The sequence below is a fragment of the Spermophilus citellus genome, assembly GCF_964194105.1.
Source record: "Spermophilus citellus genome assembly, chromosome: 14".
Classification (NCBI taxonomy): Eukaryota; Metazoa; Chordata; class Mammalia; order Rodentia; family Sciuridae; genus Spermophilus; species Spermophilus citellus.
Genome location: NC_138194.1, coordinates 34,058,933 through 34,074,807, shown reverse-complemented (window position 1 = coordinate 34,074,807; position 15,875 = coordinate 34,058,933). Strand labels below are relative to the sequence as shown.

Here is a 15,875-nt window from a genome sequence, read left to right as displayed (position 1 = left end):
TACAAAGTTGGTGCTATGTGACAGCAGTGAAATGAGAGCCTATAGGCATGAGGGTAGGAGCTGTTTGAGTGTGTATTTCAGTCACTCTCCAACAACATGTCCATATTTTTTAAGAGTTGATAATGATAAAGCACTCTATACCTCTTGTACAGACTCAGTTCCCAAGGTAGACATAATCATTAAGACAAAATGGGAGCCTGGTGTTATAGCTCAGTGAAGCACATGAGTTCAATCCTCAGCATTATGTAAAAATAAATAAACAATAAAATAAAGGTATTAAAAAAAGACAAAATGGACAGATGTTTCAAAAGACAGACCTAGTGTTCTTTAACACTCAAGATAATTTCTTGGTGTAATATATTTGTGTTTCAACAGAACATGTCCATTATAGTAATTTAGTATCTGTGTAATCTTTTTGTTTGTTTAAAAGATAATAAAAGCCAATTTTCAACCTTATGAAGGAAATGGTTAACCATAGGTGTTTCACGGATGGATTAGGGGATATGAATGCTTTTGGCAGAATGACCCTGATATGGCTAAGCTTGCTTTTTGATAAATAAACATGAAGTCTAAGGATTTATGGGGCATGTCTCTTTGGAAATATCATCCAGTCTCTGTAAATACTGAAATATAAGTGGAGATGTTTCATAACTACAGCAGATCTGTTCTCTTAAAGAACTCATGTGCTATTGGACCAAAACATGTAGCCATTTGTAAGTGGCAAGAGAAACTCGGGGAGCTGCAATGATGGTCATACCTTTTTCTGCTTCTCCTCTTCCTTGCAGTGATTTTCTGTTTTTGAAATTATTAGTAAAACTTGATTTTGGATAAAGGCTCTGATTTGTATAATTCTATTTGACATTAAGATTCTTCTTTCTGAAGTTAAAGTTAACATTGCCTTTTGATTTCTGATTTAAGGAAAGATTGAAACTTGAACGCAACAAAGAATACAATCAATTTCTCAGGGATAAGGAAGAATTCATTGAAAAGTTCAAACAGTTAGAAAAGAATACTGAGGTAGGTTTGCTTTTAAAGTAAAATTTTAATACCACAGGCTGAATATTTGGTACTTACTTGAAAAGCTTTCTATGTTTTAGATATGTCAATTAGTTTTTAATCTAAACATTTGAAAAATTAAGCCAGATACAGAACATTTAAACATTTAGTTTTGAAAACTGCCTTATCTCATTGAAAAACTTTTCCTACTTTTTAAAATTACCTCATTGGTGAGATTTAATTTTAGAGATCAGTTTTGCTAAGAGATTTTTGTTTATTAAGGTTTTTTTTTATATTGACAATTTCTAGCTCTCTATACATTATTTTTCTTTTTTCCAAATTTTAGAATGATGTTATTAAGGCTAAGTTTTACCACCTTCTATGTTCTTTGTGTTGGGAAAGGATTTAATTAGTATGTAACATTTAAGTACCAAAATATGTCTGATATCTTTTGGGATAGCAATTTGCGTTTAGTTTATTTTCTGTTTTTATAGTGTTAGTGTTGCCTTTCCATTGATACTTAATAATTTTTATTGTAAAATTTCCTTGATGTTCTTTTTATCTCCAAAAGGAAAGATATTTATTATGGGCTATTAAATGTCTGAGTTGAGATGATAGACTAAGTACTATAGAGACTTTAGTTACCTTTAAAGTAACAGTATCACATTAAGATTTGTTTCTTTTTTCTTTTCTAATTAAACAGCCTAAGAATCAAAGAAATAAAAATTCTACTAGTCAAGTTAAACCTGATTTACCTCCACAAATACAAATATCTAGCACAAATTCAGAGGGTTCTAAGAGAGAGAATTTAACTTCAGAGGCATATGAAGAGCTTCTAAACCAGAGACGACTAGAGGAGGACAGATACCGACAATTAGACGATGAAATTGAATTAAGGAATAGAAGAATTATTAAAAAAACTACTGATGAGGTGGACATTTCTAATACAAAACATCAAAGGTTTGCTAGCAAGACTGGCATTCCAGAAAGAAGATTTCGCAGGTTTAATGAGGATTGTGTTTTTGATAGACATTATCACATACCAGACCAAGATCCTGAAATAAGTGAAGAAATGGACGAGAGGTTTAGATATGAAAGTGATTTTGATAGAAGACCTTTGAGAGTGTATACAAATAACAGGTATTTATATCTTCATTTTTATTTTCTTTATTTGTTTAAAGTCATTGTTACTTTTTATCATTATGTTAGGGAGAAGGAGTTTAATTTGATTTACTGTATTTGATTAATTTTAAGTTTTATGAAGCACAATTTTTTTGTGCCACTAAGAGGGGTGAAAAAAAAAAAAACAAGATGGAGACCCCGTTGCAAAGCTGGAACACTGATAGGCTGTGTCCTTAAAGTAAAAATTGGGAAATAGATATTCTCAAAGAAAGGATCATAAAGGAACTTCTGTGTTTCTTGGCACTGAATGGAGGGAGTAAATTACCAAAATCTTTCCTGAGAATTTGAATTGTAGACGATTGCTGATTCAGGTTCATAGTCTGAATTTACACTGCCAGTGGTATCAAACAAACAAAACAAAACAAAACAAAAAAACAACCTACAAAAAAACCCAAGGCAAGAAAGCAGAGTTTTCTTGATTGATAGTGTCTCTAAATGACTGACAGGAGTAAAATAACTTCTGTCTTCAATAACTTGACTTAAAACCAGCCATCCCAATTTATGATGTTAAAATGTGGGTAAAAAGGATACCTTAACATAAATGGAATATAATTTATTCCTTTAATGTTCATATGCTGTATTTTTTCATCAAATATTTAACATTCATATAAGTGAAATGGCTTTTTTTAAAATCAGATTTTCAGATGCTTTGTTTTTGTGAGACTGTAATTTCTTAACTACTACAAAGAAGTCTTATTGTCATATTTGTCTTAATACTGAAAACTTGCTATATGTTTGCCTAACTTTGGATTTAGATATGCAGATGTCACAAGGTGTCCCATTTGTCATTAACTTACAATGAAGTTATTTTGCAGTTCTTTTATTCCCTTAATCATATTCTGACTTGAATGTCAAAGGAAGCAAATATTTTCTTTTATGAGGTCTTTCTTTTTAACAAAAGCCCATGGATTTGGGAAGTAGTAAGTTAACTTGTGTGTTTAAAGCCACAGACTAGATAGATTCCTTCTGGGTCACAGGTGTAGTTTTAATTTGGTATTGAATCTAAAGCTCAGCTACACCAAAAGAACTTCTCAGAGGCACACAGGACCTAAACTGAATCCCTGGACTTTGATTTGAAATCAGGGTGTTCTTAGGTATTTAGAGAGTGTATTCTTGGATATTATCATTAAGAAGTAACCCCTTCACCATGAGAGGATTGAATAGAGAGAGCAATAGAAAAACCATTGCTGAATCTCATTAGTTCCTTTCTTCAGAGAAAACTTCATTTGTCTCAGGAAGGTTTCTAAAATAAGTTGTAAAACCACTATTAGCTTTGTTAAAATGAACTAATAGGGATGATTAAGAGTGATTAAATTCTAAATTTATTAGATGGAAGCTTGGAGAAGACTTTATTGAAAGGAAGCTTAGTAAATGAAGGAAATTCCATAAAATTATTTATACACACACACACACACACACACACACACACACACACACACATTCATAGGAAATAAGGTGGCTGACTTTCTAAACTATAACTTGTTTTCCCTGCTTAGGTTCTCTTGAAGTTTTTTCTTAAGATCATACATTAGTTACTTTAAAATATTTACGCAATCTCTAGTTGTAAACAGCAGTTGTTTCTTAATTTAACAAAGTTAAACACAGTCATATCAATAATTTTATGAAGTTGCTGCCTTAAGATTTTATGATCTTTTTAGTAAAAGGTAAAAGATTTTCATGATCTGAAGAGGAACCAGTATTATGGTCTTTGTAGTGAAATGTATATTTCTGTTCTTTTTCTCGGATTCTTAAACATTTCTTCTGTATTGATTTTATTGAAATTATCAGTGACAGGTGGCTTTTATAATCTTGTTACTGAATTTTTTTTCCTTCATTGGAAGGTACACCTTAGGACATTTTTTTGTATGAACTGGTCACTGGGAAATCTGTGGGTTTTACTTTAGATTTTAGCAGAGACTTTGATCTTATACATAAATAAAATTGTTAAATTTCTTAGATTTAGAGTGAACTTTGAAAATGACCTCATATGATGCTTGTTTTATTATTTGTATATAATGAAGAGCCTTTAAAACACATTTTAATATGGATACTTTGGATATAGTGGAATAAAATAAGTTAAAATTGTAAATTTGAATACTGTCTTTAGACAACTGAAAGTCAAGGAAGTCAGTCACAAGTTCTTGGGTGAATTTTTGAACAAAGTTTTGAATGTCTAAGTGACCTTTAATTCTAGGATCACAAGTTATGCTTTAAGATATTTGTAACTTAATTTCTCTGTGTTAAAATTTTCATTGTTATAGATAATCTTTTAATCATATCAATTAATATCTTTTGTGTGTTGTACTGTGGGTTCCCAGGTTTGGTGATTTACTAGAAGATGGGACTTTGTATATGGTTATATTAATGGTTATGATTTATTGCATCAAAGGATATAAGGAAAAATGAGCTAAGGGAAAAAGTGCATTTTGACAAAGTCAGAAAGAAACCAGAGAGGAGCTTTTAAAAGTCCTTTCCCAGTGAAGTCAAACAGGAAATGCTTCATTATTCCAGCACTGAATTGTGACAACCAGGAAACTCATTAGAGACTCAGTACCCAAGATTTTTATTTGGGGCTGCCCAGGGTTTTGTTTGGGGGGAGTCATGTAGTTACTGCTTTTCTAGCTATATTAATATTTGAGACTCTCTGAAGGAAAGAGGTGTTTCAGCATGAACTATATTGTTTGTGTAAATAGTTTAGGAATATTGAGCCATTCTGAGTATAGTGAGAACCCTTTTTAAACTCTTATGTTCCAGGTACTAGCCTAGGGTCACCTGTACAATCCAAATTTTCTAAGAATAGTCGGTTTCAGACCTGTACTGTTAGATCTTCTGCACATGTATATTTGTAGAGATCTAATATAACTAAATCTGGTTACCTGGCATTGTTAATTATAAATTTGAATCTGAGTTTATATTTATCTCTTATTTCAGTAGCAGAAATAGGGAATGATCCTAAACTGATGTGTGAGCTCAAGAGATTTAAGCACCTAGGCTTTAGGTTAGCTAAAACCAGCTTTTTTTTAAAAAAAGTAAATTGAAGTAATTTTGAAATTCTTTTTTAAAAGGGCCTGTGAAGAATTCAGTTTTAGATGTGATGAAAAGTGGAAACCATACATGTGTCATGCCAAGTCATGTTATTAAGATTAAAATATTAATAGTTTTTTCTTTGCAGATGATATTAACAATGGCTTATGTGATAGAAACAAGAGAAAGACTTTTATATGCTTATGCAATGGAGAATAAAAAGTTCCTTTTTTAAAACAAAAAATTACCAGGTTCATTAATCTGATAATGAAATTCATCTAAAATATTGAATACTTAAACAACCATGTTTCTTCTATTAGTACTGTTGAGAAAGATTTGTTAACTCGAATACTGGTTTTCATGGGGTTGGTCAATGTTGGTGTAAAAAGTCATGTTGTTTTCTGTGGTATGAGAAATTAATATTAAAAAAAATCAGTGTTTGCCAAATGGAAAAAAAAGGTTAATTAAAAAACATTTTTTCATTGTTATTTTCCAAAAAGGTTTTAAAGAAGAAAATTTAAAAAAATCTAATCTTTCTTTTTGTTTATGAACCTTGTAACTAACATGAACTAATCATTTCAGCCCACACTTCACGTTTTCCATTCAGCTTTTGGTAACATTTTTTAATATGGTTTGCATTGTTGGCAAATGTCATCTTTTTCTATATTTGGGTTAATTTAATGGTAAGACTGTGACTATATTTTTAAGTTAAAAAGGTTTGTATGTGCAGTAAACAAGTTTCCAGGATATGATTTTGAATTAGAAAACAATATCATTTTGAATTTCGATAATCTTTCTGAGTGCAGGGACCATATATCCCAGTGCCCAAAAGAGTTTGGCATGTACAAGGCACACAATTTCACTTAAGTGAATGATTAAAAAAAAAAAACGCCTCAGAGCCAGTCTTGGGTGCATGCCTGTATCCCCAGCGGCTCGGGAGATTGAGGCAGATGAGTTGCAAGTCCAGCTTCAGCCTCAGCAGTTTATCAAGGCCCTAAGCAACTTAGCAAGACCTTGTCTCAAAATAAAACATAAAAAGGGCTGGGGATATGGGGATGTGGCCACATAAAACATCCCTGGGTTAAATCCTTGGTACCGAAAACAAAATAAAATCAAACAAAAGTGAACAAAAAGAACCACCCCCTGCAACAGTCTTAGTATATTACTTGAATTTAACTTTAAAGATATGTCTCAACATTGTAATTTTGAAATAAAAAATTTCTAGATATTATATTGAAATGAGTATAATACACTAGGGGCTGAGAATGTGACTTAGTGGTAGAGAGCACTTGTCTAGAATACATGAGGCCCTGGTTTTGATCCCTAGAACTGAAAACAAACAAAGAAACCTAAAACACATCCACAAAACAAATTACCTCCCCCCCAAAGTCTTAGTGTTTGTTATTTTTAAAAAAACATTTATTTATTTATTTAGTTGAGAATCGAACCCAGTGCCTCACATATGCCTGGCAAATGCTCCATCACTGAGCCATAACCCAATCCCCTTAGTGCTTGTATTAACCAGAAGATTATACTTAGAACAAATCTTATTTGAATTAATTTTAGAATGTGTTTATAACAAAGTTTTTAATACTTTGTTCCCTTTAATGATTCCAACAAAAAAATGTTAAAACTCAAAGAGACATAAAAGGCCCCACTGTATGTGGAATATACTCTGTAAGCTAATATGTTTTTAAGGATGCATGGGAACAGAGGAGGGAACGTGCCTTCTATGGAGAATGATGGTGATATCACAGAACAATCAAATAAACGAATTTCATCTGCTGAAAGTAAAAGGTATAGTATGTGCTATAAATTCTGCCCTTGAGCCACTACACTATGAAACAGCACTTGCCTAAAACTGGGTTACTGAAAAAGTAGAAAGGTATACTGTGTTAATAGCCTTCCTTACTGGTGACAGAGAAATTAAGAGAAGGAAAAAAAATAGGGGGGGGGGTGAGATCTAATCGTACATGAAAATATATAGTACTTTTATAGCATCATTTTGAAGAACAAAGTTTTGGTTATAAAACTTGTCAAGGTGTTCAGAATGAGTCTGTATCATTATAAAGAATGAAATAATTAAGGGGGCAATAAACATAATTTAGTGGATTAAAAATCAAGATATCCTATGAGGGTAGGAAGGATAGTAGAATGAATCAGAAACTATTACCCTAGGTACATATTATAACTATATGCCCAGTGGGATTTTACATCATGTATAACTAGAAGAATGAGAAATTATATTCATTATATATGATGTATCAAAGTGCATTCTACTTCATGTATAATTAATTAAAACAAATAAATTAAAAAATCTAGATATCCTGGAGTTATGGTAATGCACTTTAATTGGAAATATAGTGAAGATATTCCTGCAATGTAATTTTTATTTTAGAACTTTATTTTTGTTTTTTTAAGCTTATAAAGTAGATAATATTTATGTTTACTTTGTAAAATTAGTGCTTATATATTTGTTGAAAAAAACTGTTAATAGATTTTATCATTTCGGTGGCTCTCCTGTTCATACATAAGAATACATAGTTCTAATCTATAGTATAGAAAGAAAATAGTATTGTTATATGTCAAGAAATGTGTCTATTTTCTTTGAGGATATGTAATAATATACAAAGAATACTTGCAATAATGGTCTACTATTTGGTTCTAATTAAGTTTTTGTTGAGGGATTTATCCATTTTTTTCCTTCTTCCTATCTTCCAAGGAAGGTTTTTTTCTTTTTTAAAATTTTTATTTTTAAAGGGGTGATCTTTTTTTTTTATTGGTTGTTCAAAACATTACAAAGCTCATGACATATCATCTTCCATACATTTGATTCAAGTGGGTTATGAACTCCCTTTTTTTACCCCAAGTACAAGTTGCAGAATCACATCGGTTACACATCCACATTTTTACATAATACCATATTAATGACTGTTGTATTCTGCTACCTTTCCTATCCCCTACTATCCCCCCTCCCCTTCCCTCTCATTTTCCCTCTCTACCCCATCTGCTGTTGTTTAATTCTCTCCCTTGTTTTTTTTCCCCCTTTCCCCTCACAAACTCTTATATGTAATTTTGTGTAACAATGAGGGTCTCCTTCCATTTCCATACATTTTCCCTTCTCTCTCCCTTTCTCCCACCCCACTTGTCTCTGTTTAATGTTAATCTTTTCCTCATGCTCTTCTTCCCTGTTCTGATCTTAGTTGCTCTCTTTATATCAAAGAAGACATTTGGCATTTGTTTTTTTAAGGATTGGCTAGCTTCACTTAGCATTATCTGCTCTAATGCCATCCATTTCCCTGCAAAATCCATGATTTTGTTGTTTTTTAGTGCTGCGTAATACTCCATTGTGTATAAATGCCACAGTTTTTTAATCCATTCATCTATTGAAGGGCATCTAGGTTGATTCCAGAGTCTAGCTATTGTGAATTGTGCTGCTATGATCATTGATGTGGCAGTATCCCTATAGTATGCTCTTTTAAGGTCCTCAGGGAATAGACCGAGAAGGGCGATAGCTGGGTCAAATGGTGGTTCCATTCCCAGCTTTCCTAGGAATCTCCATACTGCTTTCCATATTGGCCGCACCAATTTGCATGCATAAATCAAAGGCATTCCTGTATATCAGCAACAAAACTTCTGAAATGGAAATGAGGAAACCACCCCATTCACAATATCCTCAAAAAAAAAAAATACTTGGGAGTCAACCTAACAAAAGAGGTGAAAGATTTATACAATGAAAACTACAGAACCCTAAAGAGAGAGAGAGAGAAGAAGATCTTAGAAGATGGAAAAATGTACCCTGTTCATGGATAGGCAGAACCAACATCATCAAAATGGCAATATTACCCAAAGTTCTCTACAGGTTCAACGCAATGCCAATCAAAATCCCATCGGCATTTCTTGTAGAAATAGATAAAGCTATCATGAAATTCATATGGAAAAACAAAAGACCCAGAATAGCAAAAGCAATTCTAAGCAGGAAGTGTGAATCAGGCAGTATAGCGATACCAGATTTCAAACTATATTACAGAGCAATAGTAACAAAAACAGCATAGTACTGGTACCAAAACAGGCAGGTGGACCAATGGTACAGAATAGAGGACACAGAGACCAATCCACAAAATTACAACTTTCTTATATTTGATGAAGGTGCTAAAAGCATGCAATGGAGAAATGATAGCATCTTCAACAAATGGTGCTGGGAAAACTGGAAATCCATATGCAACAAAATGAAGCTGAACCCCTTTCTCTCGCCATGCATAAAAGTTAATTCAAAATGGATCAAGGAGCTAGATATCAAATCAGAGACTCTGCACCTGATAGAAGAAAAAGTTGGCTCTGATCTACATATTGTGGGGTTGGGCTCCAAATTCCTTAATAGGACGCCCATAGCCCAAGAGTTATATACAAGAATAAACAAATGGGACTTACTTAAACAAAAAGTTTTTTCTCAGCAAGAGAATAAGAGAGGTAAACAGGGAACCTACATCCTGGGAACAAATTTTTTACTCCTCACACTTCAGATAGAGCCCTAATATCCAGAATATACAAAGAACTCAAAAAATTAAACAATAAGATAACAACCCTATCAACAAATGGGCCAAGGACCTGAACAGACACTTCTCAGAGGAGGACATACAATCAATCAATAAGTATATGAAAAAAATGCTCACCATCTCTAGCAGTCAGAGAAATGCAAATCAAAACCACCCTAAGATACCATCTCACTCCAGTAAGATTGGCAGCCATTATGAAGTCAAGTAACAATAAGTGCTGGCGAGGATGTGGAGAGAAGGGTACACTTGTACATTGCTAAAGGGGTGATCTTTTCCAAGTTGTTTATTCATTATACTGTTTCTTCTTCTTTTTTTAGGACTTATTTATGTGTACTTATTTTCCTGAGTGGATAATTTATTATGAGAAAGATTTTTATTTTTTGAACTGTAAATCCAGTGAAGCTAGATGAACCTAAATACATTTGGAATCTCACTATATAAATAATTGAAATGTTATGATTTTACCTTACCTTTAAAATTTGGAATCTCACTATATAAAGAATTAAAATTTTATGATTTTTACCTTACCTTTAAAAAGATATAAATATTATACTGTTCTAGCACTTGGAAAGGCTAGTAACTTATACCTACATTTTATTCAAATTTTGCTTCCTGCAAATAATTTTTTTTTCTTTTTGTTGTAGTGCTCGAGATAATGAACCATCCAAATCTGCTAATGGAGATATCTGTAGTCCTTTTGCAGGAATGCTTTTTGGTATGTACAAATTTCCAATAGATTAGTCTTTTGCAGAATGTTGTATAAAAGGTTTTTAGTGAGAACTCAGTATTGTAAGTAGTACTACTTTTAATAACAGTAGAAAATGTTTATCCAGTGCTTATTTCATGATAGGTACCATGCTAATCCTTTAACACACATTGTATAGTTCTGTGTATAACTGTAAAGCTAATTAGCTTATTTGGTGTGTGTTTTCTATAAATTTTGTAGTTGATGAATGAAACTTTGGTTTTAGTTAATAGGCTTTTTTGTTTTTTGGGGGTACTGGGGCCTTCTAGATGCTAGGCAAGCGATCTGCCATTGAGCTCCCCAACCCTTTAAAAAATTTTTTATTTTGAAATGGGATCTCATCGGGTTGCTCAGGTTGGGGTTGGATTTAATACCTTGTTGCTTCTGCTTTTTGGTTCATGTCACTGTGCCTGGCTAGTAAGAAGCTTTCATATTTTATTAGCATTTTTTTTTGAAACTAGAGATTAAAACCAGGGGCATTTTACTATTGAGCTACATATTCAGTTCTTTTTATTTTATTTTGATACAGGGTCCTCAGTTGCTTAGGGTCTTTATAAATTGCTAAGGCTGGCCTTGAACTTGTGGTCCTCCTGTCTCAGCCACTCAAGTTGCTGGGATTTCAGGCATGTACCACCGTGCTTGACTTTATTAGTACATTGTTGTAGCATGGCTCTTTCTTTTTATACTATTTTATATGTGATTTTTTTCCCTATATTTTCTTGTTTCTTCAGCTAGCACAAAACTACCTTCTATTTTAGTTCAATTTCTTCGAATTGATCCATTTTTTTCCTTTGTTCTTTCCATATAGTTTCTGAGAAGGTGTTTTGTTCAAATAAGGATAATGGTCTAAATTTTATATTTGTTTTTTCAGAGGTTTAATTAGTCAGCTTTCTGTTATTGTGACTAACTGAGACAAACAACTTAAAGGAGGAGGAAAGATTTACGTTCAGAAGTTTTAGTCCATAGTTGCTTGGCCCTATCCCTGTGGGCTCCTGGTAAAGTATAACATTGTGTGACAGGGACTATGTGGTAGAGCAGACAAGCTTATCTCATGGTAGCCAGGAAGTAGCCAGTGGGGCAGGGATGAGACTTGATTTCAGTGTATGTCCTTAAGTGACCTACTTTCTCCCACTAGACTTTACAGTTTCTACCACGTCCTGATAGTCCTCTCAATTATGAACCCATTAGTGGATTAATCCATTGATGAGATCAGAGCCCTCAGGATCCCAAAAGCCCCACTTCAGAACATTGCTGTACTGGGGACCAGGCTTCAGTCCATGAGTCTTTTGGGAACATTTCAAATCCAAATGATATAGAAGTCAAGGTCTTTCCAGAATATAACTTTTGAATTTGCTATATATTACCCTTGTCACAATTTCAGAAGTTGTATGAAGAGAACATTGTTTCCTGTTTGTACCTTTAAATACAAAAGAGGTCTGTTCTTTGTCTGAAAACTGTTAAAAAAAATTAACTGAAATTTGGTTTTAATAATGTGAGGAAATTGGATAACATGTTAGGCTTATTAAACCTAAAAGCTGTCAGTAATTTAAATCTTGGCTTCGAGACATATAATCATATTATAATCTCAGACTTCTGTTTCCTTGAAATGGCCAGATGAAAAAATGGCATAGCATCTAGAATTTCATTCTAGTATAAAGTTTGAGAACTGACCAGTTTAACCTGGCTATAGATTATGTTCTAAAGATATATTTATTACATGGTAAAAATAGGAAAATGCCTTTCTAAGCTGAAAACTAAGTGATAATTGTATCAATGAAAATATTAAGACTCTGAAATTTTAAAAATGAACAGCATGAATTTATCATTAGTATAATTTGGGAATTGTTTTTGACTATTTAGTGAGATAATTGACTTTATTTAATATTTAGACCAAATTGTTAAAAGTCATTTTCCCCCAGACTATATTTGAATATACCTGCAGTGTTCTTAATCTCTAGAGGCAGGGCATTCCATCTTTAGGCAGCTCTGATTGTTAAGATATTCTCATTTCAACTGAATTGAAATTCATCTTCCTATTTTGCTGAAACGACCTCATTTCTGGCCTTTACTTTTTTGAATATGCATTTTTTAATGTGTCACCTTCCTGAATATTTTGAGTCCTAAGATGTTTTCAGTCAAATTGATTAGATTCTCAGGTAAGCTATTTTATGCATAGATAATTTTCTATGTCCATTTTATAACATAAAAGCTTTAATTTTATATTCTTTACTTATACTGTCATCTGTATATATGTGCATATACATGCACAAAATTTGGTAAATATGTGCATAATACATTAGTGTGTTTATTTTCATCCTTAACAAATAAATAGTTGACTGGAGTGAAATAACAATGTATTGTGAGATTTGTAATAGAATCAGGGTTATTTAGAAGTAATATATAAATTGCTATGTGTTTGGGGATTTTTCCTTTTGTATTTAAAAAAAATTTTTTTTAGTTGTAGATGGACACGATACCTTTATTTTATTTATTTATGTGGGGCTGAGGATCGAACCCAGTGCCCCATGCATGTGAGGAAAGCGATGTACCACTGAGCTACAAACCCAGCTCTCCTTTCGTATTTTTATTCACTGTTTGTTGTCTGAGAGCCTAATTTATATAATTTTATAAATTTATATAATTTAAATTATTTCAAGTTTGTTGAAATTCTTTAGTAAATTTAAAAAAAAAGTCTCAGAATATAGCCTATCTCGGTAAATGTGTTAGGTGTACTTGAAAGAATGTGTATGGTGTATTTGTTAAGTGTAGTGGTTTATAAATGTCAATTAAATAAAGCTGATTAATAGTGTCTTTATGTCATATATATCCTTAATGGTTTTTCTCTGTTTCTGCATAGAGGAAAGTATTAAGTTCTCTGACAGTGTTGCCTTTCGTGTGAGGCTTGGATTGTTGTAGGGATATTCTCAGTGTTGTTTCAGGTTTTCAGCAATGACCCTGATCTTCTAAGAGTAGCAAACTTTTGCTTTGTATGAGTGTAGGACGCTGAGTCTAAGGCAGTTTTCTGCCACTCAACAGTAGATTATGGCTTTTGCTTTTGTATGAGAGAAAAGTCTGCAAAGTGGATAATGTTTTGTGCCTAAGTGCCACAGATATTGCTCCATCCTAAGCTTTTTGATAAGCATCTGGTGGAGGCTGGCAAGTGAGTACAGATTTCTCTGTGTCTGAGGCTTCCAGGGATTCCATATCTAACCCACACATGGACTTAAGAATTTAATAAAGTTTCTATTGTTTTCTTACCTGGTGGCCACCTCTTAAGTTAATTGTCCCATTTCTTCATGTATTGTTTTTTGTATTTGGTATTTATTTCATTTGGTTGCTTATAAATTTAGCTCTCTGATTAGCTTTTAAAAAGTTATGATTTTGTTAATGATTGAGCTTCTTCTCATTGTAAGACCAGAGCATAGTTCTTTTGTGGCTTTGTACTTTCTAAGCATAAGCAAAACTCCTCATTTGGTTCTTTACAGTAGCTTCCATTTTGTCCCTTATTATGTTTCTATTTTCACTTAAATTCTTGACCGTAAGTATAATAGCTATTTGAATACCCTTGTCTGTTTCATCTTCTGTCATTTATGTGCTTTTTAAATATTGACTAGTTTTCTACTAGTTATGGCTTTCTCACTATATTATTAGTTCTCTATTGCATTATCACAAATTACCATAAATTCAGTGACTGAAAACAATCTACATTTATTACATCTCAAGTTGTATAGATCCAAAGTCTAGGCATTACTTAGTTAAGGTCATATATTCATGGTCTCAGGAGGCTATAATCCAGGTATTAGCCAGGCTTTATTTTTCACTTGGATGTTGGGAAAATACCTGCTTTCATGCTCTTTCAGGGTTTTGGCAAAACGCATTTCTTTTGACTTTGAAGGCCTGGCCTTTTACTGGATGACCAGTAGCAACTCTCTGAGTTACTAAATGTTGTCTGCTGTTTCTCACCATGACTGCTCACTTGATAATGTTAGCAGTGAGAATTTCTAAACTCAAAGAGTCCTCATTCTCTTATCTGAGGGCCTTAAGCCAATTATATCAGGCCTACCCAAGATAATCTCCCCTTTAATTATTCTAAAAGTAATTGATAGGTTACCTTAATTAAATCTGTAAATTTCTTTCATCCTTTCTTAGTATACAGAAGCAAGTCACAGGTCCCACCTATACACAAGGATTTGGGATTATGTAGGCACTCAGCAACAGGGAGCAGAGAACATAGGAACCATTTTCAAATTTTGCCTTACATCATCACATTACTCTTTTCCTAAGGAGCAATTTTTATCTTATTGAGACCTGTTTTCAAATTTAGTTAGGGACATGTAGAGTAGTACAGGAGATAGTTCAGCTTTGCTATTACAGAATGACCTTTCTGGGGTCTTCCCTTAAAACTGTGGGGAATCACTGAGAACTCTACACTAGTTTTGGGGAACTTGAATTTCTCACTTTTGTTTCATGTCTCTGAATTTCACATACTTGTTCTCCTTTCTGTTTTTTTCTTGCCAAATGAAATTTTAATATGTGAATGTTCAGACTAGTGCAACGCCAAGTCTGAAGGGCACACTTCAATATGGATCTTTGCCCTGCAACTTCCAGGCATTTTATTATTCCTGAATTTTGCTCTTTACTCACTTAAGTTTTTTGTGGTGCTGGGGATTGAACCCAGGGTACAAGATATGCACTCTACCACTGATCTGCCTTTCCCCGACTCCCAGCCCTCTTTACTCACTTGAACTTGGTTTCTTTGTTCTGTTTGAGTTTTCTTTCCTTGTGCACATGGTCTGGAAATTGCATTTGGGCAGAAACTCAAATAATTATAGGGCTCACCTCATTTATTTTCCTTCTCTCCGATATTATAATCCTGTGCTTCCTGTTGTCTGTCTGGGAAATAGTTATTTTATGTTTGGATATAAAGGATTTTAACCTATAAATTAACTTTGACAAAGTTATATAATATTTTTACTACTATCTCATGAAGAAAGTCTAGTTTTCTAGTTTTTTACAGACAGTCCTGTGCTTGTTATTCCATCCTGGTCAGAAGTAGAATGGAGGTTTACTTTAATTATAAAACACCATTATTAACTTGAACATAATTCATGTTACTACTTGGGGAGCTTCACTGTTGCTGACGTCTGTGCTGAATGGACACCCACTAATGGTTGAGAGACCAATGATTAAGGCAGTAGACAAATGGCTGATTCTATTGAATTTTGATACTTACAATTTACAAAGCATTTAGATTGTACATATCTACATTAAGATATTATTTTGTGGCACTAATTTATGCAATCATCATAATATTCTTCCCTGGATCCAAATGTTTAATCAACTGAATTTTTACATAAGTGAGACTAAGGTGA

General features: G+C 33.1%; 1 protein-coding gene across 13 annotated transcripts in view; it reads left to right on the top strand.

The window, feature by feature from the left end:
- The window catches only part of CSPP1 (centrosome and spindle pole associated protein 1), a 152,768-nt gene that overhangs the window by 59,673 nt on the left and 77,220 nt on the right, over positions 1–15,875 (top strand). For 10 of the 13 annotated variants that reach the window (XM_081266447.1, XM_081266454.1, XM_081266444.1 and 7 more), the window contains 4 exons: positions 919–1,017; positions 1,700–2,136; positions 6,901–6,999; positions 10,403–10,473. In XM_081266447.1, the coding sequence (XP_081122573.1) occupies positions 919–1,017; positions 1,700–2,136; positions 6,901–6,999; positions 10,403–10,473 (706 nt within the window). The remainder of the gene's footprint in view (positions 1–918; positions 1,018–1,699; positions 2,137–6,900; positions 7,000–10,402; positions 10,474–15,875) is intronic. The other 3 variants (XM_081266445.1, XM_081266449.1, XM_081266446.1) reach the window with 2 other exon arrangements.